The sequence below is a fragment of the Erithacus rubecula genome, assembly GCF_903797595.1.
Source record: "Erithacus rubecula genome assembly, chromosome: 3".
NCBI classification, from domain to species: Eukaryota; Metazoa; Chordata; class Aves; order Passeriformes; family Muscicapidae; genus Erithacus; species Erithacus rubecula.
The window spans coordinates 129,062,261-129,085,859 of NC_136689.1; the positions used below are offsets into that span (position 1 = coordinate 129,062,261).

Sequence of the window (23,599 nt, forward strand, 5' to 3'; positions counted from 1 at the left end):
CAGTTGTTCAACTGAAGGTCCTGTAGAAGGTGCAGTTTTCCTCTAAAGGTCCAGGGATGATGTGGGAATCCAGTGGAAAGAAGGCTGATTTAGTGTTTAAAATCTCAGTTTTTCTCTAGGTAGGAAAGGCTTGGCTCCTCCCCCTGGCTGGAGCATCTCCCAGTGGGATGATGTAATTTTTTATCAGTCGCACAGTGGGACTGAATGGACCAGCAGCAGATGATATCTTCCTGGAGGGAAGATGGGTTGTGAAAAAGATAAAGATGATTGCCCCAGCTGATTTAAAGATGGCCCATTAGCAGATGGTATGTGCCATGGAGATAAGGAATCACTGCCCCACCCAGCTTAACAGATGGTGATGGAATACACATTGCTGGTCACATTTTATATTGCAACCAAGACAATTATTTCCTCCCTGATGGTGAAAAATGGAAATGTTTTTATACTAAGAAACTACTGTATTATAAATTCCTTTTCAACATAATAGAAAGTAAAAGCGCAAATAATAAAAAAAGTAAATAGAAGGTATTTGCTAAATAGAAATTTAAAATAATGGTCCTAATAGTTTTTATGTGGTGGGGTTTTCTCCAACCCTGCAATGGAAGCTACAGTGCAGGTATTGTGAACTTCCAGTTGTGCTGTGCACGTGTTCTCACAGAGCTGCTGTGCTGGGAGAGGTGGTGGCCTGGGGAAAGGAGCTGTGGAAGGGCAGGAGGATGCTGAACTTTGACAAGTTCTGATAGGAAGTTTTTCCACTGCCTCCAGTGTGAACTGCCCCCTGTAAAGTCTCTCCTGAGAAGTTTTATTGATAATTTAAGGCTGTTAAGTGCAAACTTGATAAGTGGAATAAAAATACATGTTTTGATTTCGCTGTGGGTGGATTAAGGTGTTTTTGAGTGTTGCTGTAGCATGGGGTCTATTTTACCTTCAGCCCAAAACTGTAATAATTATTAATCTGGGTGGAAGGGATTTGAAAGTCTGTATTTACCATCTATTATTACACAGTTATAAGACAAAAGAGAAATAATACCTCCAATGAAGTTTTATAAATAAAATGCATATTAGTGGAATGGCATCAAAGAAAAAGTTAATTGCAGGCAAACCATTGGCACCAATACATTAATTTAATGTATACAGTATCCTGGAATATAAGATTTTTACTGAATTCTGAATTTAAGTAAGAATGGATTTAAACTCCTTGCTCTTATTTTAGGAACGTATTTTATAATGTATCTGTTAAAGAGTTTAGGATATTAACTAAATACTAAATAAAAGGTTCATTCACAATATTAATTTGCAATAATTTGTGAGATGCTTCAATGTCACGTTTCCCAGATAAAAACATGAATTCCTCTTTTTCTTTTTTGTAATCAGTGCTCCAAATTACTTAATGAAGTAGTACTTTGAAAAGACATGACTAAGGTGGGGCACGTGCTTAATCTTCACATTTACATAGTCAAGAGGTTAAAAAGAAAATTGCCATTTTAAATTAATATACAGCACATGAAATTACTCTTGCAAAAATTCCAAGAAATATTAAACTAATCTGCCAGCAATTATACTGACATTTCAAATACTTGGTTCAATAGAAGATTTTGACCCGTGCACTTTCTAGTTTGTTCCATTTCTGAAGTTAATAGAAGATGTTTTATATATGTATAATTTGATTCCTTTGCAGAAGTTATATATTCTATGCAGTAGTTCTTGACATAACACATTTAATTGACATAGCATTACTTTCCTTCCTTCATTCTTTCTGAAGACATTGATTGCCAAAGATAAAACCAAGTAATTAATTCTCCTTGGAATTTCTTCTGTCTTCTTTACCATCATTTAAATTTACATTTTTAAGGAAATGAAAAATATTACTTTAACACATTTTATTTTTCAATTGGTTTAAGCCTGTTAGTAGTTAGAGCTGGCTTGTAGCAGCTTGAGGAGATAGATGATCTGAGCTGAACAAGCTTCATATCTCATCTTTCAGATCAAGCTTTCATATTTAAAAATGTCAGGTGTTACAAGAGACTCTCCTCTTTGCAGTGGCAAAGACAGTTTGAGAAGTCACTGAAATCTGATTTTTCCCTTGGTTTTATTCCTTTTCTACTCCTATTATTTGAGCAGGTCTCAATCCTGTCCTGTTCACTTTCTCTTGCCCTGGCTCTTCCCTAAAGCTCAGATATCTAGATCCTGGAAGATGATGGGGAGCTGAGGTATTAGGAGGTTCTGGAACAGATGAATATGGTTTGAGAGAAAGAGAAAACCCTGTCTTTTATACCTGTGGTCTGCTGAAGCTTCTTGATCTCTCTTTTCTGCCAGATGTATCTTGTGACTACAACAATATATAATTTTAGCTACACAGCTGGGAAGTCTAGAGCCCACTGTGGCAACAGCTGACTATTTTCATCCTCAAAGATGCAAATAATCTCCTCCTGAATACAGAATATAATATTCTAAAAATATGTTAAAGCAGATGTACTTAGCTGTAAATATAAACATAAATAAAAAGCAACCTCAGTTGTAATTAATTAGATTCATTCATAAGAATGAATTAGTTGATGAGTAAATGACATCTATTCAAATCACAGTTGATTCAGCCTTTTTACATCTTTTGTGATGAAAACCTTTCCAAGCCTCCATGTGATGAGCATCAGCAAACTCAATTGCCCTCATCTTCCCACTCCACAACCCTCTCTCTGATGGGGCCTGAGTAACATCAATGGCATCTCTGCACAGCAGCCACAGACCCACTGCCAGACCAGTGTCAGGGTCACCAAAAGACAGGATCCCACTGCTTTGCATTCCCTTTGGGGACTTCTGCCTTTCAGGTCCCAGCCAGGCCCCAGCCAGCTTGCAGGGCTCTCCTGCTTAGTGTTTGGCCACAAATATTGTCCTCACTTAATGACCTGGATTTGAATCAGTGGCTAAGAAGAATGGAGACTAATCCTTCTTGCTCACTGGCACAAGTGTCACTACACCAGCTGAAAAAGTGACAGGGACAGCATCACAGCTGGAATTGATGTTTTCTTTGGGGAAAAGGAGAGACTGGGCCGTTGCATTACTATAATTAAGAATTGAATCAGAGGAGGTAGAAACCATTTCCTTCATTTCTGCCCTCATCTTCTAGGTTTTCTTGAGTGCTAATTTTCATCACTTGCTTGTAGTTTTTGTTTTAGAGAAAGACTTTCCTTGTATTTCTTAAATTCAAACACTCCCCTTACCCATTGTAGCATGGCTACATCTAAAATTTTATAATAAATTGAGCTATAATATGAGAATTGCATGTTTCTCTGAACTAATTTTAATTTCCTATTTGTAAGGAAAGCATCAACCTTTAGTGCAATTAAATAACCACAATTAAAATTTCTTTATTGAAATGGCATAATTTATTGGCAGGCTATATTGTTTTCTAAGAATTAGTACATTCACACTTCACACTTTTTAATTTAATAAGTTTTTAACTGAGAAATTTTTATCCTCAAGAAATAGTCTGCAGTCACAATTATAAATTCATACACCCACATCTTAATTGCTGCAGTGACTTCTGACTTCTCATTAAAGACACAGAAGAAATAGAAAATATGCAAACAAACACAGCAGGAACAATCAGAAATATGGAATGGTTTGCATATGGAAAGGAACCAAAGAATGATATTTTAGCTCAAAAAACTGCAAACCAAAGAGATAACTATAGAATAACACAGAATGCTGATTCATGTTTCTCAGAATACAAAAGCTTAAAGAGCATTGTCTGAAAATAATATAATAGAAATAAAATATAGGGAGGTTGATTTCACACAGTGCATACTCGAACTGCAGAATTTACTGACAGAATATTCCAGAGGCCAAGAGGATACTGTGACTAAAAATGAATATGAATTTGTGGAGAATTAGTTGATTACTTATTGTAAACAGGATGGCTTAGGAGAAGTCTCAGATCTTGTAAGCACACTCTGCTAAAGAAGGACCTTCCACTGTCCTCTAGTGGGCAGGTAAACAAATATTCAACAGTCTAAAATATGACAGCAGTTTTTATCATTCAAATAATTTCTTAAGTTTCTTTAAATTAAAAACTCTTTATTTTTGTCAAAAATCTCTTAGTACATGTTGTCATGTTTTTCTGTTGGGAAAGGAGAACAGACATCCTTCTGTGCCAGTCACTCAGATAGAGCATTAAGACATTTTCCTGGGAGTCTTCAGGTTTACTCCAAGTTTTTTACTGATAATTTGGTGTCTACATTTTTCAGGAAAATTGTCCTAAGGCAGGGAAAAAAACCTTGCACATGATTGGAGGTGTGGTGACAATTAAAGTTCCTGCCTTCCAATTAGCCCTTTTTAGATGGCCAGAAACTAAAAATAGACACACCATCTTGCTGAAGAAAAGGGATTTTTTCACATTTAAAAGAAGTAAATGAATAATTATCAGTCACATGCCAGTGTTTAACCCTCTTATCAACAATCAAATGCTGCTTAAAAGGTGCCACAGAAGACCAAAGTAAATTCAGGCTGAACAAGACCTGATATATTTACTTGTCCTGTGTGACCTACATTTGAGCTCTAATCATGGAAGTAAAATCTGCTTTTGCCAACTCAGCTGTAGCTATTTTGGCAGGTACACATTTAATAGTTTGATTGTGCTCCATGGCACATTGTATGTGTGAAGCTGCCTTTTCTCCTGATAATCCTTATTAAGAACTCAAAGTACTACATGCATTTAATATTATTATTATTAATGATCTTTCTGGTATTCAGAGACTTTGGGGAGGGATGGTGCCTGTATATGAAAACTTGGAAGATGAACACTGTGATGCCAGTTTCTGTATAGAATGAATGCAAATATCTATGTACATGGAATGAATATAAAGCATATAATAATATTTCACAAAAGTAATGTTGTGGGGATGTATTTCAGCATATCATATTATATTACTTTAATGATTTAGCTGAAATAATTAGTGCAGTCATATATGTGCAAAAATTATAATGTGAATAATTACCTTTATGTGCTGATGTTAATGCTCCATGGTCTAGTATGAAATCCATACATTAATCTAAGTATTATTGACAGAGGGTAGTTTTAACTTACAGGGAGGAAAATGATACATGTCTTTTCCTTTTTCAGGATCCAAAAGAATCAGTGACAGTGAAGTCTCTGATTATGACTGTGATGATGGAATTGGTGTTGTTTCAGGTACTAATGTTTAAATTTACTTGTCTGTGTTCCGTGGAAATATTTCTTATTTATAATTTCTTACAAATTTTGCAGTGTTTTTCTGATGATAAATAATTTAAGAGACACAAATAAATATTATGCGTAATGCATATCTAATCTCAAAAATTATTAATGGGGGAAAAATCAGTGTGTGAATGTCCTTATTGCTTTTGTAAAATGATTCAAATAGCATAAAGGTAGTGTTTTTAATAAATGTGAAGAAGTGTTAATTTAATTCTTTTTGACAGACATTCGTGGTTGATATATTCTGTAAAATTTCATGATGGAATAATAACACTGCCAAAGGTCTGAAACTTGGATGTTTAAGGCAGAGCAGGAGATAGCAGATAATTTGTTTCACTAAGTATTGGAATCGAGCCAATTTGAGAAAAAAGTTATCATGTCAGAGTATGTCTCCTCCTCTTAAGAGAAAAGATAATACTAGATAAAAAGTAATCATAACTGAAAACAATAAAATCATAACCATATGCTTTTGATGACTACAACAGAGAATGTATTTAAGATTACAGAATCATGGACATTTTTAGGTAGGATCAAGTCCAGGTGCTTCAACTGCAGAGTCCACTACTAAACCTTGCTCTGAGTCCCACAGCCTCACATCCTTTAAACACCTTCAGGAATGGTGACTCCCCCACTTCCCTGGGCAGCCTGTTCCATTGCTTGACAGCTCTTTCAGGAGGGCATTTTCCCAGTATCCAACCCAGAGGAGGGAGCTGTGCCACCTCTAACCAGTTCTGAGGGCTACTGGAATCAGCACACAGTGGGGCACACATCTCAGTTCTATTCTGTTACCCTCCTGCACTTCTGGGGTTTTTAACACACAGAGATTTCTGTGCTAGACAGTTTCTGATTCTCTTGGGTGAGGTCCAGCTCAAGGGTTTGGGCCTTTCTCAGTAAAGGCTGGGCAGTAAATTCTGTCAGGTCTACACAGCAGCTGTACAGCCATGATCCACTCAGGCCAGTCAAAGGCTGTTCCTGACCCCAGCAGTACATGGGGTAGAGTGCATTCTGCTGGAGGCTAAGGAAGGGGACACAGGAAACAGGGATGAGAGAAATGCAGCTCACCTTGGAATTAGGGGGAATAAAAAGAGGTGAGATAGGCAATCCTGAATATCACGAGATGGTGTGAACCCAAGTACTGATAAATCCAGATGTTTAGTGAACTATCTAATTATATGGGTTGGCCTAATCCTGTATTTAAAACTGGTACCAGTTTGAGCTCAGACACATTTCTGTTTTGTCTGTATAGCCATGCTTTTATTTTCAGCTATTTCATGGTAAGCTCATAGGCTATGCTTAATTTTTCACCCTGGTACTTCACTATTCCATACTATGGGTCTTGCACTTGCTGGGATAAGGCGATAACTTTTTCTTTTCTTTTTTAATAATAAACATCATGTAAATTGTATGAAAAAGCCCTTTTTATAAACCGACATAAAATTTTACAGACTTTACTATATAAACAGGGCAAGTCATATTTGTGCTAAAATCCCAGCAGTTTTACCAGAAAAAAAAAAAAAGAAAACTAGGCCTGCAAAAACACTTAAGCTCCTTAAAACATTTATTTTTAAACAGTAACAGGTGCAGTTTTCAGATTATTACTTAATTAGAACACTGTTAAGAAAAACTTGCAGCATTTCCCACTCCCCTGTTTGCTTTATTGCAGTCAGAACAAAGGAAGGATAGGTAGCCAGGGTGGTGTGAAGTACTGGAACCAAAGAGGCAGCCATCCTCAGAAGTACTTTGTTCCTATTTACTGTATTTTCAGTCTTTGATGAGCTTTCTGTCTGTAATTAGTAGTCTCTAAGGCATTCAAATTGCCTGTCCTCCCAAAAAATAAGGGCTTTCATATCTCTGTGGGTCTATTAAGTTAGAAGTATATCAATCTAACTTGGGAGCCTAAAAGTAAAGGTATGAAAGAACTGGGTTTAATGGATACATTTTTAGAGTGCCCAATGTAGCATCATTTTGAAAGAGGCATTTTTTTTCCCCTGTCCTGGAAATGGTACCAAGTGTTGCAGATTTTTTTTACCAGGTGCTTCAGCATCAGCAGGATTCTTATGAAAAACCTACATTTACAACTTTATTCAATAAACTTGTAAAATTATGGTCTTTACAGTTCAATGAATGAGTCTACTTCCTTTATCTGAATTTCTGACATACCTTTCATTTTTTAGGATCTTTATGCTATAGAATTTTTTGCTGAACAATTCTACACCTACCTTGGTTGAATTTTAATTTAGCCTAGTTCTGTGGGTAGGAAAATTTGTTGGTTTTTAGGTTTTGAAATATGAATTTAGTGTGTTAATTTTTTTTTCTTTTTTTTTTTTTTTTTTTTTTTTTTTTTTTTTTTTTGTGCTGCTGCCAGTATTTTTGTCAGTCTTCTGGTTTCGTCTTGTCTTGTCTTACCATCCACTCTCCTTATCAGCCTGTCTATAGTCTCAAGTTCCTCTATTCATTTGTAGACTCATCACAATCTTGGTTTAAATATATGCACTCTTTGCATGAAACCATTTGTCTCTTTTTGTTTTCTTTCTTTCTTACCCCAGTTCTTTCATTTTGTATTTTCAGGTCTTATTTAACACAACATTTTGCTCTTCTTCTGTCTGCTATATAAACAGTGCCTTACATAAAGCAAACTTGCCAACATCATTTGAGTACTCTTAGTACTCAAAAAATTTCCATAAAATTAATTCCTAATATCACACTTGTGAACCAAACTCCAGAAACCTTTAAGAAGAATAAAAATTACCTTTTTGCTCCTCTTCAGTTTACTTTTATTCGTAATGGTTGACTAGATGCCCCTGAAAGTTCCCTTTCATTTCAAACCATTCTGTGATTTTAAGACTTCTTGGAAAAATTATTTACAAAATCTATCACTTCTTATGGATTGGATCTTAGCCTGCTTAGACAAATATAATAAACTTCAGTCTGTTGTTTCTGTCAACAGGGAAAACTTTTAAGAAAATAGTGATAAAAAGAAAAACTTCAATGTCTTTTTCTGGCTACATGTGTATTCTCCAACAGAAATTGTCAGAAAGAGTTATAACATATTGCATATTTTAAAAGCAATTTTTCACTAGATTCAAAAATAGCTCTCTTCAAATATAATATACATTCATCTTGGGGAAACTAGAATAGAGTCTCCATTATATTTCATCTTTGCTGGCATTAATCTTACCATAGGATAGTGGAATGAGCAGCATTAGCAGTTCTGGTTGCACCTTTAGATTGGTTATACACAGCTCTCAAAAAATTTCAAGTATTTATTTTGCTGTTCTGAACAATAAACCTTGGCCTCAGTGTTGTCTGTCACCAGCAGTTCTGTGTGGGAGTACATCATCATCTACACCTGCCCTTTAGAATGCTCTTATGTCCTTTATGCTAAAAGTGATATGGTATTTTTATATTCATTTTTTTTAAAATGCAGAAAGGTTTACAAAGCATGATTTATTTATATTAAGACAATAAATACAACTCAGTGAAAGGCGGGTTGAATTTTTGGGTGGTTTTTTTTTTCTTTCTAGTGTCAAAGTTAAGCATGCATTACAGTTAGCAAATTCAATGAATATGAATTAAAATTTCTAAATAATTTTCTTCCCAGATGCTATCTAGTGTATGTTGAACCTAGGAGATACAAGCAGCCTACTGAGTCTGACTTTATGAACAGAGACATGTTTTGTCAAGACTATTTAATCATAAAATTTTCGCCTTGTAACGCTTGTAACATTAAAATATTAAGTTAGATATTAATGTTTAAAATTCAGTTCTATACCTATATCTCATCTGCATTATAACAGATGATGTATTATGAAACACTTGTAATCTGAGATGTTTCAACAGATGAATCATGGAAGAATGTCAGGCAGTGAATTGTGCATAGACTGCATTACAAGTCTCTATAGAGAAGAGCTTTTCCAAGTAAATGCATGCAGACTCCAGCTTTGAGAATAAAAACATTTATAGTGATAAGTTTTTATCATTATGCAGAAGATAGATGTATGTTTCAGGAGCAAATGCAAAGAAGATATTTATTCAGAGAATAGTTAGAGCCAAGTAAATTAGGAAAAAATAGTAATCATCAGTACAGAAATTAGTATTGAACTTACAAACATATTTCTGTGTTTGAAGAAGAATGAAAAGCAATTATCCATTTTTGCTTCACTTCTCAAAACACCTGAGGAATCCTTTGTTCAAAGGAACTCTTTTACTCTCATGTTGCAGGCTTTGTTGCAGAGGAAATGTCTTTTGCTCTATTTGCTGATAATGTGGGCTGAATTTTTATGCCTGAATGCTGTGGATGATTGCTTCTCAAAGCAGATGCAGAAAAAACACTTTGGTTACAGATTGAAATCCACTGCCTGTATAGAAACACATCTTAGAGCATTAGCACATAGAGTGGATTATTTCTATCCCTACTGAAATACGGATTTCATTGTGGATCACCAGCTAGCCCCAAATGGGAGCCCCTAGTGATCCAAAAGCCCAATAACTTCAGACATAAACACTGACAAGGTTTTTATTTTATTGCATGTTGATACCAGATACCCTGCTCTAAAATTTGTTGCTCTCCCTTGAGTTAAAAATGTTAGTCTATGTATCACAAAAATCACCCTCCCAAATTCAAGCCATGTTAAATAGTTCTTATGCTGATCCCTTAGGTGAATGGATCTTTTACTATTTTCCTTTCTTTCAAAAAAATAATGAATATATTATTTACAATTTTATGCTGCAAGTTCATTACACATTATTGTAGTTCTTCAAGATTTTCATACATTTTAATTTTTATTTCTTAAAGTATACTTTCCATTTTACATGGTTATTCTCGTATTTAAATTTTGAATGCAATTCTTTTATTTTAATAAACAAAAAAGAAAAAGAAGTTTTTCAGTATCATTTCCTCAGCTGACAAATCATCCTTCTCTTCAAACATCCAAATTCTCTCAATGTTTTTCTTTAAACTAGTGAAAACTATCTTTAAATATAAGCTGCATCACTCCAATTTGAAAGTAAAGATGTAACTTAAGTTTTATTTTCAGATAATTACTAATCATCAATAGCATTCTCTATGAAGAAAGATAAGGAAATATGAGCTTGGTGTATTAGTTCATATTCTACCACAGTCCTGTATCTATGGAATGACAAAGACAATGAAAATTGCAATGAAGTTGCATTTCTATCACAGGTGCTTTTAGAGGATACATCTCTCATAAGGGAAAGGCTCCTTGGGGTGGGTTACAATTGTGGTGAGAAATACTTTTAAAAAGGAAATGCTACAAGAAAAGACTGATAATTTCCAATCAACAATGTGGAAGAGGAGGCTAATGTGGAGAACTTGCTGGACAGATGCAAATATAGGTGGATGAGTGCTTAAGTAAGAAGAAACATCTTTATAGCACCTGTGTTGGTTTGGGGTTTTTTCCCCAAGTTTGCATGTCATACTGGGTATAGGAACAGCACTAAAAACCCAGTAGGCTCTAGTTTATTACTGTGTGGGAACACTTTTCCATTAAAAAAGAATTGTATCAAGTGTAGTGGGCCCATAAACACAATTAGTGCTGTAGAGCTAAATATACCTGTGAGGAACTGAGTTGCTATGCAGCAAATAACCAGCTGTTCCTACTGTAATTTCTTTTGCTGTACATTCATTCTTCCCATATTTGCAGAATAATACTTTGATACAAAAAATTCCCCAAAGCAATACATGATGTATACTTCTAAAGTATTCAGATATTAATAATTCAATTTATTTGATCAGTGACTGTCAGCAGTTTTGTAGAGGACATCTAAATTCTTCATTTAGATGTTCAAATCACTCCAGAAGCTGAGCACATTTGTATGAAAGAACTGAACTCTCTCCAAAGTGCCCATGTGTGAAATATTGGTATGTTAAGCATTTTTGGCAATTTGATTATATAATTGTTTTTAATTAGTTCTTGTTCTAAGCCCAACCACTGTGAGTGTTAAAAAGTTAAATATCTGAAAGCTTGATGCCTCAATCAAATACAGATGTTAAAGGGGAGAAAACATCACATAGCATTAGTGTCAGAAACAAATCAATTATGATTCCTGTGATGAACAGCCATTTCTAGTTCTGCCTTTCTAGAGCAATTTTCATACTAAGAGTTTCTTTCAAGTAAATCAAGCAGCAAGGCATCTAAATTAAAATCTTCATTAGTACGCTTCAATTAATTATTTTTAGAGTTATTTTAGGGTTGTTGATGTGAACCTAATATTTGGAAGTTTGTGATTCTGCAATTTCTGCCTGAAAGATTCATAATTTAATAACAATTCAATCATCAGTGTTTACTGAACATATACCCTGCATAGCCTAATACTATCACAGTACAGCTATACTGTGTGGATTAATACTTTAGGTCAAATATATTAATAGTCTCTCTTAAATCAGATAAAACTAAAACTTGAGGTTGGAAGGAGTTGTATTTAATGTGCTTTGTAAAATCCCTCTTTTCATATGCATCAGTTTTTAATGAAACCTTCCCATAAAAGAAGAAGGTGGTGGCATTGCAGTTACCTCTGTCATGTGTCAGTCTTTTAGGTGTCTGCAGCTCCCAGTTTATCACTGATTATCTCTACACTGATTATCAGGTTCTGTGCACTCTCTGTTGATTTAAGAGGCTTGCCATAGTTATAGAGCCTTTGATTCTATGGTAATGACTCAATATTTATAGCTGCAAGCAGGATAATGTTTATCCTATTTTTACTACTGCTATAAATAACTATCTGCTCTGCTCAGTAGCAACTCATTGGTCAAGCTGCACTTATGGCCTGTCTTTTCTGTCTATAATTTCTTTTCACAAGAAAATGTTTTTATTTGCCTTCTCTAACCTTATTTCCAGGATGTGCAATATTTTTGAAATTGGGAGTCAAATCATACCTTCAGTACAGGCAGTTAAATCAGAACTACATTAAATATACAAAACTGAAAGATAACTTTGAAATTACCTCATTAACCCATGTTAGTGGGTTACAGCTGCTTTTCAATGTGTGACCTGCTGGCAGAAGAGGAGTTTTTAAATATAATAATTTTTGGTTTAGGTAAATGAATTATAAATGTCGAAGTTTATTTTCTAGCAACAATATTATTAGGCAATCTACTTCTTAGATCACAGTTAAACATATCTAATTTTCTTCAAAACATATTGTAGAAATTAATCAGAATTTAGCAAAATTGCTAGGAATGCTGATTGTTTCTGCCTTTGTTATTGCCCTAAGGAAGCAGTACCAGTGTTAGGTACCAGAAAGCACTGCATGTCTACCTCCAAATTAATGTAAAGCACTTATTTGATCAGGATGAAACTTGACAATTAATTACAAAGTCATATATTTTGATTTATTGCAACAATACTGCTCAAGTGGTCAACTCCAATAACAAATTAGAGCAGGAGGAGGCTTTTTGTTCCAAAGTAATTAATTTGTTTCTGCAGATTTAACAAATTCAAAAATTTTAATTTACTTGTTTTGACTTCTAGGATTTTTTTAGACTTTTTAAGCATTTTTTTGAATTCTAAAGGAAGTTTTTGTTTGTGTTTTGTTAAATGATTACCTTGCCCTTCATTATATTTATTAACCTAGAAAACCTTATGTTATTGCTCATTCTCCTCATACTTCCATGCCTGTATGTACCAAATATTATATAAACTGCTGATTTTTTCAAATGATTCACCTATTTCTTCATAGGTGCTTCACCAAGTGCCACATCCAGTGTTTTTTTAGGTACATCCAGGGATGGTGACTACACCACCTCCCCAGGCAAAGCATTCCAGTACTTTATTATTCTTTCCATAAAAAACCTCTTCCAAATCTGACCTATATCTCTCCTGGCACAGCTTGAGACTCTGTCCTCTGGTTCTGTCAGTTGCTGTCTGGTGAAAAAGACCAACACCCACCTGACTACAATCACCTTTCAGGGAGTTGTAGAGAGTGATAAGGTTACCCTTGAGTCTCCTTTTCTCCAGGCTGAACAACCCCAGCTCCCTCAGCCATTCCTCACAGGGTTTGTGTTCCAAGCCCCTTATCAGCTTTGTTGCTCTCCTCTGGATGTGCTCAAGTGTCTCAATGTCCTTCCTAAACTGAGGGCCCAGAACTGGACACAGCACTCTACCTGGTTCTCTACCTCCTCCCTCTCAGCTGCACAGGGAGATGGGAATGAGGGTTGCAGTCAGTTCATCACACCTTGTCTCTGCTGCTCTTTACTCCTCAGGGGGAGAGCCCTTCACTCTATTCCAGGGTGAGGTCCCTCTCATGGGAGACAGTCCTTCATCAACTTCTCCAATGTCAGTTCATCCCGTGGGATGCAATTCTTCACAGCCTGCTCCAGCAGGAGTCCCTCCCATAGGGTGCAGTCCTTCAGGAACAAACTGCCCCAGGGTGGGTCACTAGTCCTGCCAGCAAACCTGCTCCAGGCTGGGCTTCCCTCTCCACAGTTCCAGAGGTCCTGCCTGGAGTCTGCTGCAGGGTGGACTCTCCACTACTGTTACTTTGGCTCTTTTACTTCTGGTTAAAGAATTGCAGAACATACTGATTTCCAGACTGACTTGAAAAAAATTTAGTTATTTATCTATTTCCTATGCTTTACTAGTGAGTGAATAACACCCTATTTCAAACATAGATAAAATTTCCCCTTGGTGACTTCAGAATTTTGTTGCACTGGCCCCTATATGTGTTGTCAGTGCTTATGATAATAAATTTACTTTGTATGTAGGATAGAAGTCTGTATTTCACTTCTGACTCTTAGCTGAGGATGCATAACATCATTTGATTGCTGTGTAGGGAGGAGAGATTATGTGATCCTCAGCATCATTATATTAGTGTAATGTAATGATGATGTGATTTTTTTACCCCTTAATGTACACATACCAGATACACACAAAGCAGTTCACACCTAAACATAGGAGGAAAAAGTTATTTATGAATAAAGATTGTTCATATACACCTTTGGTTGTAAGGCCATACAGGAAATATGAGTACTCAGTCGAAAGTATTGAATATACTTGGAACCATATAGTGGAATGAATTAATAAGATTTTGTTTAGGTCCTGATGAACATTTTCCAGGAAGAAAAATAAGAAAAATCATGAGAAGATTATTATACTCTTGGAAGATTCTCATGGGAAAGTGTAACAGTTGCATGGGCCGGAATTTTCCAGTGCCGGTTGGATCTCTCTAAGTATTCTTTACTTGGTTACTGTTTTCAGAACAAAGAAATCAGTTGTATCAGTTGTCATAGCCACCAAGAACTCTCTGAAGACCTATTCCTGCTAAGCATTGCAATCAAGTTAACAATTGCAAATCTTCAATTTCTTATCATTATGTTTTAATTTCATCCTCACATTGGGGAAACTTATTGGAAATTGCAAAGTATCTAGCATCTTTTTTTCCACAGAGAGTATTGCATCATGGAACACGAATTCAGCTTTTTCAATTAGATGAAGACAATCCCTTTTAAGACATCCAGCTTTTAAAAATATTTTAATGAAAAGCCTGTGTTAAATGTCCATATGGTAGCCTTTAGGCCAGTTAACTTGGTGGCTTTTGCGTTGACCATTTTTGCCTTCTATTAATCTTATTCAAGATTAGGGCTATTTGTGAAGGAATTGCATTTTTAAATTCAGAATTGTGAGTGAAGTCTGATGTCATTGAGTCATTGTCACTTTGTTTCTGCAAAACAAATCTTTCTTGAACCCAATCTCATTATTTAACTCCATAGTAGATCCCTATCCCAAATTTGTAAACTAAATTTTTGATTAATTTTTAATTATGGACATTTCAATTGGAAAAACAATATACACAACATTTTCAATATAATTTTAATTAAAAATGTGTTAATTGACTTCTTTATTCTATGAAAAAAAAATGTTTAGTTTGTTCTTTTATTAATACATCATATTAACCATCAATGGTAAGTCCCCAGTTTGGTGCATGATATTAATTTCTATACTTTTAAAGTATAACTATAGGAACTTTAATTGTACTTAAAGCATGACATCAGGAGTCAATTTTACGTATGCATGTTTTATTATAAAACCCAAGAGCACACGATAACATTCTTGATCAAATCCCATCTTTTATTGAGTTTCTCCCTGCAACAGGTATGGCAGGAAGCTGAAAAGTGAAAATTCAGATTCACTGAATATTTGCATTTCTTTTTAGACTACCGACATAATGGGAGAGATCTTCAAAGTTCAACACTGTCAGTGCCAGAGCAAGTAATGTCATCTAACCATTGTTCTCGATCAGGGTCCCCTCACCGTGGAGATAGTATAGGACGGACTAGATCGTGGTCTCCCAGTGTCCCTCCCCCACAAAGGTAACTCTTGTTTAACTATGCACTTGTATAAATTAAAGTGGTATTGAACTTGTGACAATACTGGAAATAATCTCCAGACTTTCAAAATAGCAATGAATTGGTTAGATCTTGCAAATTGCATAAAGACAATAATGTGTTTTCTTACATTATGTGCCTAATTTGCATATAATTCTATGTTATTTATGGTTTATTATTACTATATTATTCATTATTATTATTCTATGATTACCTAATTGTATCTTACTTTTGCCTATTTATATCTAGTTTTTCATCAAAATTCAGTACAGTCTAATCTGAGGAAATAAAAATATCTCTCCACATTGTCATTTTCTAGAGCTGTTTACAGGTGCCGTATTTTATAGTATGTGATAGTTCAAGATTTCCTTAGCATTCATATATCAGTGGATGTTTTCAACCCTTTTATTTCTCTAGAATTAAGGTTCTGGGGAGCCTCCCTTTCTGCCCACAGTAGCTTCCTTTCTACTATTTTTTATTATACTTTTTATTTTTTATTATACTTCTAAATCGTCACGAATAAACTGACAGACATACAATTTTATAGTGAAAGGTATCAGTTCCTGATATTGGAAGATCTCTGATAACTATTTATCTTGAGAGAATTAGACCTGGAAATTTCTTCCAAAAGCTACTACTTTTGGATAATGCCTAATAATTGATTTAATACTCTGCAGGATAAGCTTTCTTAAGAAAGACAGATGTAAATGGGAATGAAATCTGTTTTCCAGCACTTTTGTTGCTGTGTATGGATAGGTTTCCAGATGATGAGTAATTCAGTTGAAATGAAAGTGGAAGTCATCTCTGCCTCCTTTGCCTGTAATGTTCACAATTTCCCTTTACTACTGAAGATCTATTATCCAATAATTCCTGGCAGGTACATGCTCCTCTCCCTTTCTTGCAGCTATCCCAATTCTCTTGTGTTCTGCTTTCTTTTCTGTTATCTTTGCTCTTTTTGTTAAATTCCAATTCTCTTGACTTCATAATATCTTACTTGTGTTTTTACTTCCTATTTCCTCTAATGTATGAAGCCTATATGATATCCTTTTGCATTAGTGAGATATTAGGATTCCAAATTATCCCACATCATCTCCTACAGCTAAGAGGCAGAAACTGTGTGTTTCTACTTGAGATCTAAACCTATCTAAAACTGAGTCAGCCTGACTGGGAATGAGACATAAATAGTAGACACAAAGGGGCCTATTCTGATTTTCACTGTGCTGATTTCAGCCTAATTAATTGCCTATGCTAAGAAATCTCCAGAGGTTATTTGTCTTGGATATAGACATAAATATGAAAATCTCTTTGTGCGTGTTTGTGTTTTTATGTTTTTCTGTCTGCATGCATGCTTGGGCAGAACTTTTACTCAAGCTGGTAATTACCACTTGTTTAACATTGGAAAATCTATTTTTCATTTTCTTGTAGTCTTGGATTTCTTTACATGTTCAAAATCTCTTGCTTTTTAACTTTCCTTAAGCTAAATTTTTAAAAATAGTTTTGAATTTATTGCAGCTATTTCCTACAGTGTAAGAATTAAATACATTATTTGTGTAATATTTCCCTGCCCACACACCAAATCAATTATTTGAAGACTCGTTGAACTCAGAAAATCAGGTTATGAGAGCTTGAGGATTTGTAGAAGGGAAGTATAATCTATGGGTTACAGAAATATCTTTTTCAGTTCTACTGAAAATGAAGGTTTACTCAGGAAATCTGTAAGAATTATTAATCACTTTTGCACCCTGTTCAGGGGAATTTGTTACACATGTGCTGCTCTATAGGTGTCCTAAGTGCAGTGAGCCTTCTGCATGCCCAGAGATTTCCCAATACTGACACCTCTCCAGGCAGGAGTTTTTGGGCCACAGAAGTTACTGTTATTTCTTAGAAACCATTTGGTAGTCCTCAGTCCTACTTAATTTTGTTAATAAACTCCACCAAAGCCACTTCATTGTAGCTGAGAAGAAATTGTTAGTGCTCTTGTTACTCTTTACTAGCCAGAGTAAAATCATTCATGAATGCCAGACTGGAAAATGTTTTATGACAAGTGAGGTGGAGCTGAAGGCAAAAGTTTATGTGCAATGCAGCATCTTCACAGCACTTATATGCAGAAGTAAATAATGTCATGGCAGCAACAGTGAAGGATGCATGTACCAGTTAACACTAGTCAGAAATTGGTAAATGACAAAGGATGGCAGGTACAGAAAGGGCAAACAAAGTGGCAAGAAAGGAAAGAGGAACAGATATAAAACTGATATAAAACAAGCAAACAACAAAAAAAAAAGTAAACTGAGGCTCATACTTGTGCAGATTGCAGTAAAGGACAGGAGACAGAATAGTTTATTGGTCTAAAACTAAAACTTGTTTAAGGGAAGCATCCAGTTTCTTATTTTGAAATTGATTAAAAAAAAATGTTTTCATTATCCAATAAATATTAAAATTAACCATTGTTTCCTATTTTCCTGTTCTGTGTATTTGGGTTAGAGAGCACAAAAAGTAAAGTTAGTGTGTGTCAGTAGGTATGGAGAGATTAACTGAGCAAAACAATCAATAGGCAAGGCTTTGGTCTCAATTAGTACAAGTGATTGGTGCTCTTTAACCAAGCCTGAACTATGGGTACCACTTAGAGCTAAATAAGGGGTTATGGATATTTTCAATATATTTTTCTAGTAAGATTACAGAGTAAGTTTTTCAGGGCAAAACAAGCTGCTTTAAATTCAGATGACGATGTTTTCAGCAGGCTGCACTCTTCTGTAACAGCCACAAGTCCCCATTGTGTCTTACTAGAGTTTACATCCCTATAGTAAAGCCAAAATCAAGAATTCATGAAAAATTGTTTACAGTGTATGTTTCTGTCAGAAATGAATTTTTGCTTGAGGTCTGGAAAGAATAATGAAATATTATGCAAGATTAATATTTTTAATGAAAAGAATAAAAAAAGCTTTCCTCTTCTAGAAGAAACACATTGAGAATTCTAACACTATCATGTATTTGGCATAATATTCTAAATGAGATTTTTTTTTTTTTTTTTTTACTTTAAGATTTAAAATTATTGTAATTTAAGAGTATAGAAAACGTAGTGAGCTAACAGATCTTGTTACCAACATGCTTGCTGATAGCTGTTTGTACCCACCAGTGAGAGGATGCCGTCCTGGCACCCTCAGGACTCAGAGTCTGCTCTCTCTTGTCCTTAGTCGGAACGTGGATCAGGGTCTGCGAGGGACGCGCTCGACGGCCGCGCACTACAACACGCTGAACCGCATGGACCGGCACCGCGGGGTGGAGGAGCACTACTCCCCCGACAGGGACAGGTAAGGCTGTCTGCAGCCAGACACACACACACAGCTGTGCCTGCAGCCACACACACACACACAGCTGTGCCTGCAGCCACACACACAAACAGCTGTGCCTGCAGCCACACACACACACACACACAGCTGTGCCTGCAGACACACACACACACACAGCTGTGCCTGCAGCCAGACACACAGAGCTGTGCCTGCAGACACACACACACAGCTGTGCCTGCAGACACACACACAGCTGTGCCTGCAGACACACACACAGAGCTGTGCCTGCAGACACACACACACACACGCAGCTGTGCCTGCAGCCACACACACACACACAGCTGTGCCTGCAGACACACACACACACAGAGCTGTGCCTGCAGCCACACACACACACACACACAGCTGTGCCTGCAGACACACACACAAACAGCTGTGCCTGCAGCCACACACACACACACAGCTGTGCCTGCAGCCACACACACACACACAGCTGTACCTGCAGCCACACACACACACAGCTGTGCCTGCAGACACACACACACACACAGCTGTGCCTGCAGCCACACACACACAGAGCTGTGCCTGCAGACACACACACACACACACAGCTGTGCCTGCAGCCACACACACACACACAGCTGTGCCTGCAGCCACACACACACACAGCTGTACCTGCAGCCACACACACACACAGCTGTGCCTGCAGACACACACACACACACACACAGCTGTGCCTGCAGCCACACACACACAGCTGTGCCTGCAGCCACACACACACACAGAGCTGTGCCTGCAGACACACACACACACACACAGCTGTGCCTGCAGCCACACACACACACACAGCTGTGCCTGCAGCCACACACACACACAGCTGTGCCTGCAGCCACACACACAGAGCTGTGCCTGCAGCCACAAACACACACACAGAGCTGTGCCTGCAGCCACACACACACACAGCTGTGCCTGCAGCCACAAACAGCTGTGCCTGCACACATCAGCGTCAGCAACTCCAGCACAGAGCTTGCTAAACTAAATTACACACCTAATCCCAGAGACTGGCACTTCTCGTTTATCTGCTGGCTGCATGACATACATTACAGAGCACCAGTGCACATGAGGTTGTCAAATTGTCCAGTGACTGTATGTTTGCCAGGAGGGAATCTGAAAAATCCTACAGGAAAGTGTATAATGTAAAAGTTGAATAGCTTAGTTGTCCTTTTTTATAAAAATACTTTTTGCGTTATATTAGTGAATTTTTTAAGTACTAAATAGCTTTTAAAAATCTATCTGTAGACTTGGTCGTTTTTGCTACTGAATAAAGAGGCATAAAAATAGATAATTTCAGTTCAGTATTAATGTAATGCTCCTGTTGCATACAGTGCAGTTCACAGATGTAACGAAAGTATATTCTAGTACTGTCTTCCTTTTTTGTCTTTCCTCAACCTTCTGAGACACTTTGTAAAAAAGAAAAATTATTAGTACAGCATGTATCAAATCAGGGTCTTTTTGTTTAGAGGCAAATCTGGCTGTGACTAATGTTTTGCCTAATGGAACTTCCCAAACAGTAAGCAGAGCTTTAGCAACCTCTATGAGTTTTAATATGATTTAAAAAAATAAGAATTGCGGCAATAATTGAACAATGTAGTCGATTTTTAATTAATTGTGGCAATGACTTTGTGACATTAAAACAATTATTGGTCTTTTCCATCTCATTGTCATCAGATAGAAAACTAAAATAAAAAATCATTTATTACTTTTAATTTTTAAAATCTTTAAGTTTTTTTGCACCAAGCTGAAATTCCTGCACTTTATAATGAGAGGCATAATTGCTAGCTTTTTTCTCACTTTATAATTGCATATACCAAGGAGTAATACAGACATATTTGGTAATATATGAGTAATATTGAGTAATATATGACATATTTGTAGTTAACGCTTTTACAGATAGCCATTACAGGTTATTCTTCAAGTGATCAAATCACATCTTTGGGGTTTCTAATTGTAGTACAAAGAATTTGAGAAATCAGTGGCTTTTTGTCAGCAATGTTGAATAGAAAAGATTATATTTCTTAAGAGACCAGGGATGTGATATTCAATGATTGCATAGAATGCAAGACAATATTTTTCAGAAGATTATAATATTTTAATTTCAGAAGATAAAAATAATAATTAATTGTTCCCAAAGACATGCTACAAGAAAAGTATCAAAAGGAATTAAAACCCAAATCTATTCAAAGTGATTTGTAATTTAATTTGGTGAATAAAAAGTCAAATGGGTAAAAATAAAGCTAATGAAAACACAGTGAAGTCTTTATCATCCAGAATGGTAGCTGTATTCATCACAAGTACGGTAGATCATAAATCAGACTCTTTTTTGCATAAAACTATTTAGTATTTCTGTGGAAATTATGGGAAAAAAATCTATTTAGTTGTTTCATTAGAATATGATTTTCACACAAAGGAATAACTTGAAGATTCTGAGCTGTTTCCTTAAAAGATGCTTAGAGAATACTTTTGGGATACAATTTATGTTGATTTTTATACTAGTGAAACAGGATCAAACTTGTCCTTAGAGCCTGTGCATGCCTTATGGAGCTGCATTTCCTTGCTGTGCAAGTTCATTTGTTGCCTCTCAGATAAATGGAGAGCTGTGAAAGATTGCTTAAAGTACTGTACCACAATGTGTTCCCATCCCTTCAGTCAAATAATCCCTGCTGGACTGACTTGATTTAGAGAAATATGATTGTGTTTTTTAGAATATGTCAGAAAAGCAATGTCAGAAGGTTTTTGGAGATGAGATTATTGAATTTGCATGACCGTTCTAGATGAACAGGTGTTTGCTTGATAGGTGTTCTCTGAATCTCTGAACGCAGTTTTCTGTGTTGTCTGTATTTTCCAAAACACACAGAGAAATTCTCCTCTTCATACATGGTGAGTGGTTGCCTGTGTAATCAAATTATTGGCTAGTTATGCCTCTATTGCTACATGCAGTCTCTGAACAGGAAAATACTATTTCCAAATTTTTTTAATATTAATTATTAATTTGACAGTGATTTTATGCATGGATAGATTGTTATATTTAAATTTTTTAAAATGAATATTTGTAATACTGTCTCTACTATATAGTAAAAACTCAATGGTATTCCTAAAGTAGCTCTTTAATAAGAAAACTTCTGGAACTGCAGACACTTGGAGGAAGTTGAAAAACTGCATTTTTGTATAGGTTCGTTATCTATCTACATGTTATCCTCACTTGGCTCTGAAAACAAATCACATATTTCCTTCCCACAGCTCTCGTGGTTTCTTGTTTCCATGAAACAGCTTTTGAAACTGCTTGCAAAAAGGGGATTTGGGAATAGTACCATCTTATAGACATGCTCAGTTGCTAAGTTAAAATATGACTAAGAACATGAGTAAGAAAATTCTTTTATTCCTTTTCTAGATAATTCAGCATTAGGCTCTCTAAGGTATATGGCACTGAGGAGTTAGTTGAAACTACATACAAAAAGCCTAACAACCTCAAGTCTAATGGCAATATAAACATTCCTTCAAAACTGAATGCATAGTTAAAATAGAAAATAATATTATTTTAAAAAGCCCTGAAAGTCACATGTTTTTAAAATTTTAATTGGAGATAATTTTATTTTCAAACACCAAACCCTAAATATGTAAAATATGGCTATATCATATACTTATTTCTTTATAATATAAGGGTAAAATTACAGTTGAAATTTGTATCTGTTACTATGTCCTGGTTTGAAGGACAGGTATCTGCCAATAAAGGCAGAAGTTCTCTTTGAAATGGAGAATGCAATCCCCCTTCCTCCAAATTATTATTATAACTTTGAAATTAAGGGACTCTCAGGCAAAGATATGGGAATTAGGAATAACAGTTCTTTACTAGGAAAATTAAAATAGAAATACAGTATTACAAAGAAAAATCCCAACCCTGACAGAGTCAGAATACAACCTGACACCCTGTCAGTCAGTCAGGGTGTTGGCAGCAGTCCCATTCAATGGTGGCTGCATCCTCCTGCAGTGGCAGATGTGGTTCAGCTGGAGCAGTGCTCCTGTAGAAGGTGCAGTTTTCCTCTGAAGGTCCAGGGATGATGTGGAAAGGTCTGGCTTTCCTCTGGAATCCAGTGGAAAGAAGGTATCTTGCTGTCCAAAATCTCAGTTTTCTCTAGGTAGGAAAGGCTTGGATCTTCCCCCTGGCTGGAGCATCTCCCAGTGGGATATGTAATTTTATCAGTCACACAGTGGGACTGAATGGGCCAGCAGCAGATGATATCTTCCTGGAGGGAGGATGAGTTGTGGGAAAGATAAAGATGATTGCCCCAGCTGGTTTTAAAGATGGCCCATTAGCAGATGGTATGTGCCACAGGGATAAGGAATCACTGTCACACTTGGCTTCAACAGATGGTGATGGAATACACATTGCTGGTCACATCCTGTATTGCAACCCAAGACATACTGTATTAACAAAAGTATCAAATTGTACTTATACACTGCTAACTCAAAGTGAGAAACCATGTTAATTTCTGCCTGTATATCTAATATAGGTCTACTAGTTAATTGTTTTCAAAATGTAAGTTTTTTTTGTGGGTACTCATACTCTTATGGAATAGCCTACATTTGTAATGTAAAGAAATATGAATTCCTATGATCTAATATGGACCCAAGGTCCATAAAAACATTTATCTGCAATGGGATAGCCTTGTAAATGTCACT

The 23,599-nt window shown here is 36.0% G+C and overlaps 1 protein-coding gene across 3 annotated transcripts in view; it reads left to right on the forward strand.

The window, feature by feature from the left end:
* RIMS2 (regulating synaptic membrane exocytosis 2) overlaps positions 1–23,599 on the forward strand; it is a gene marked incomplete at its 5' end in the record, with an annotated part of 445,281 nt that overhangs the window by 266,834 nt on the left and 154,848 nt on the right. For 2 of the 3 annotated variants that reach the window (XM_079301387.1, XM_079301383.1), the window contains 3 exons: positions 5,120–5,188; positions 15,404–15,560; positions 18,767–18,883. In XM_079301387.1, the coding sequence (XP_079157513.1) occupies positions 5,120–5,188; positions 15,404–15,560; positions 18,767–18,883 (343 nt within the window). The remainder of the gene's footprint in view (positions 1–5,119; positions 5,189–15,403; positions 15,561–18,766; positions 18,884–23,599) is intronic. The other variant, XM_079301384.1, reaches the window with a different exon arrangement.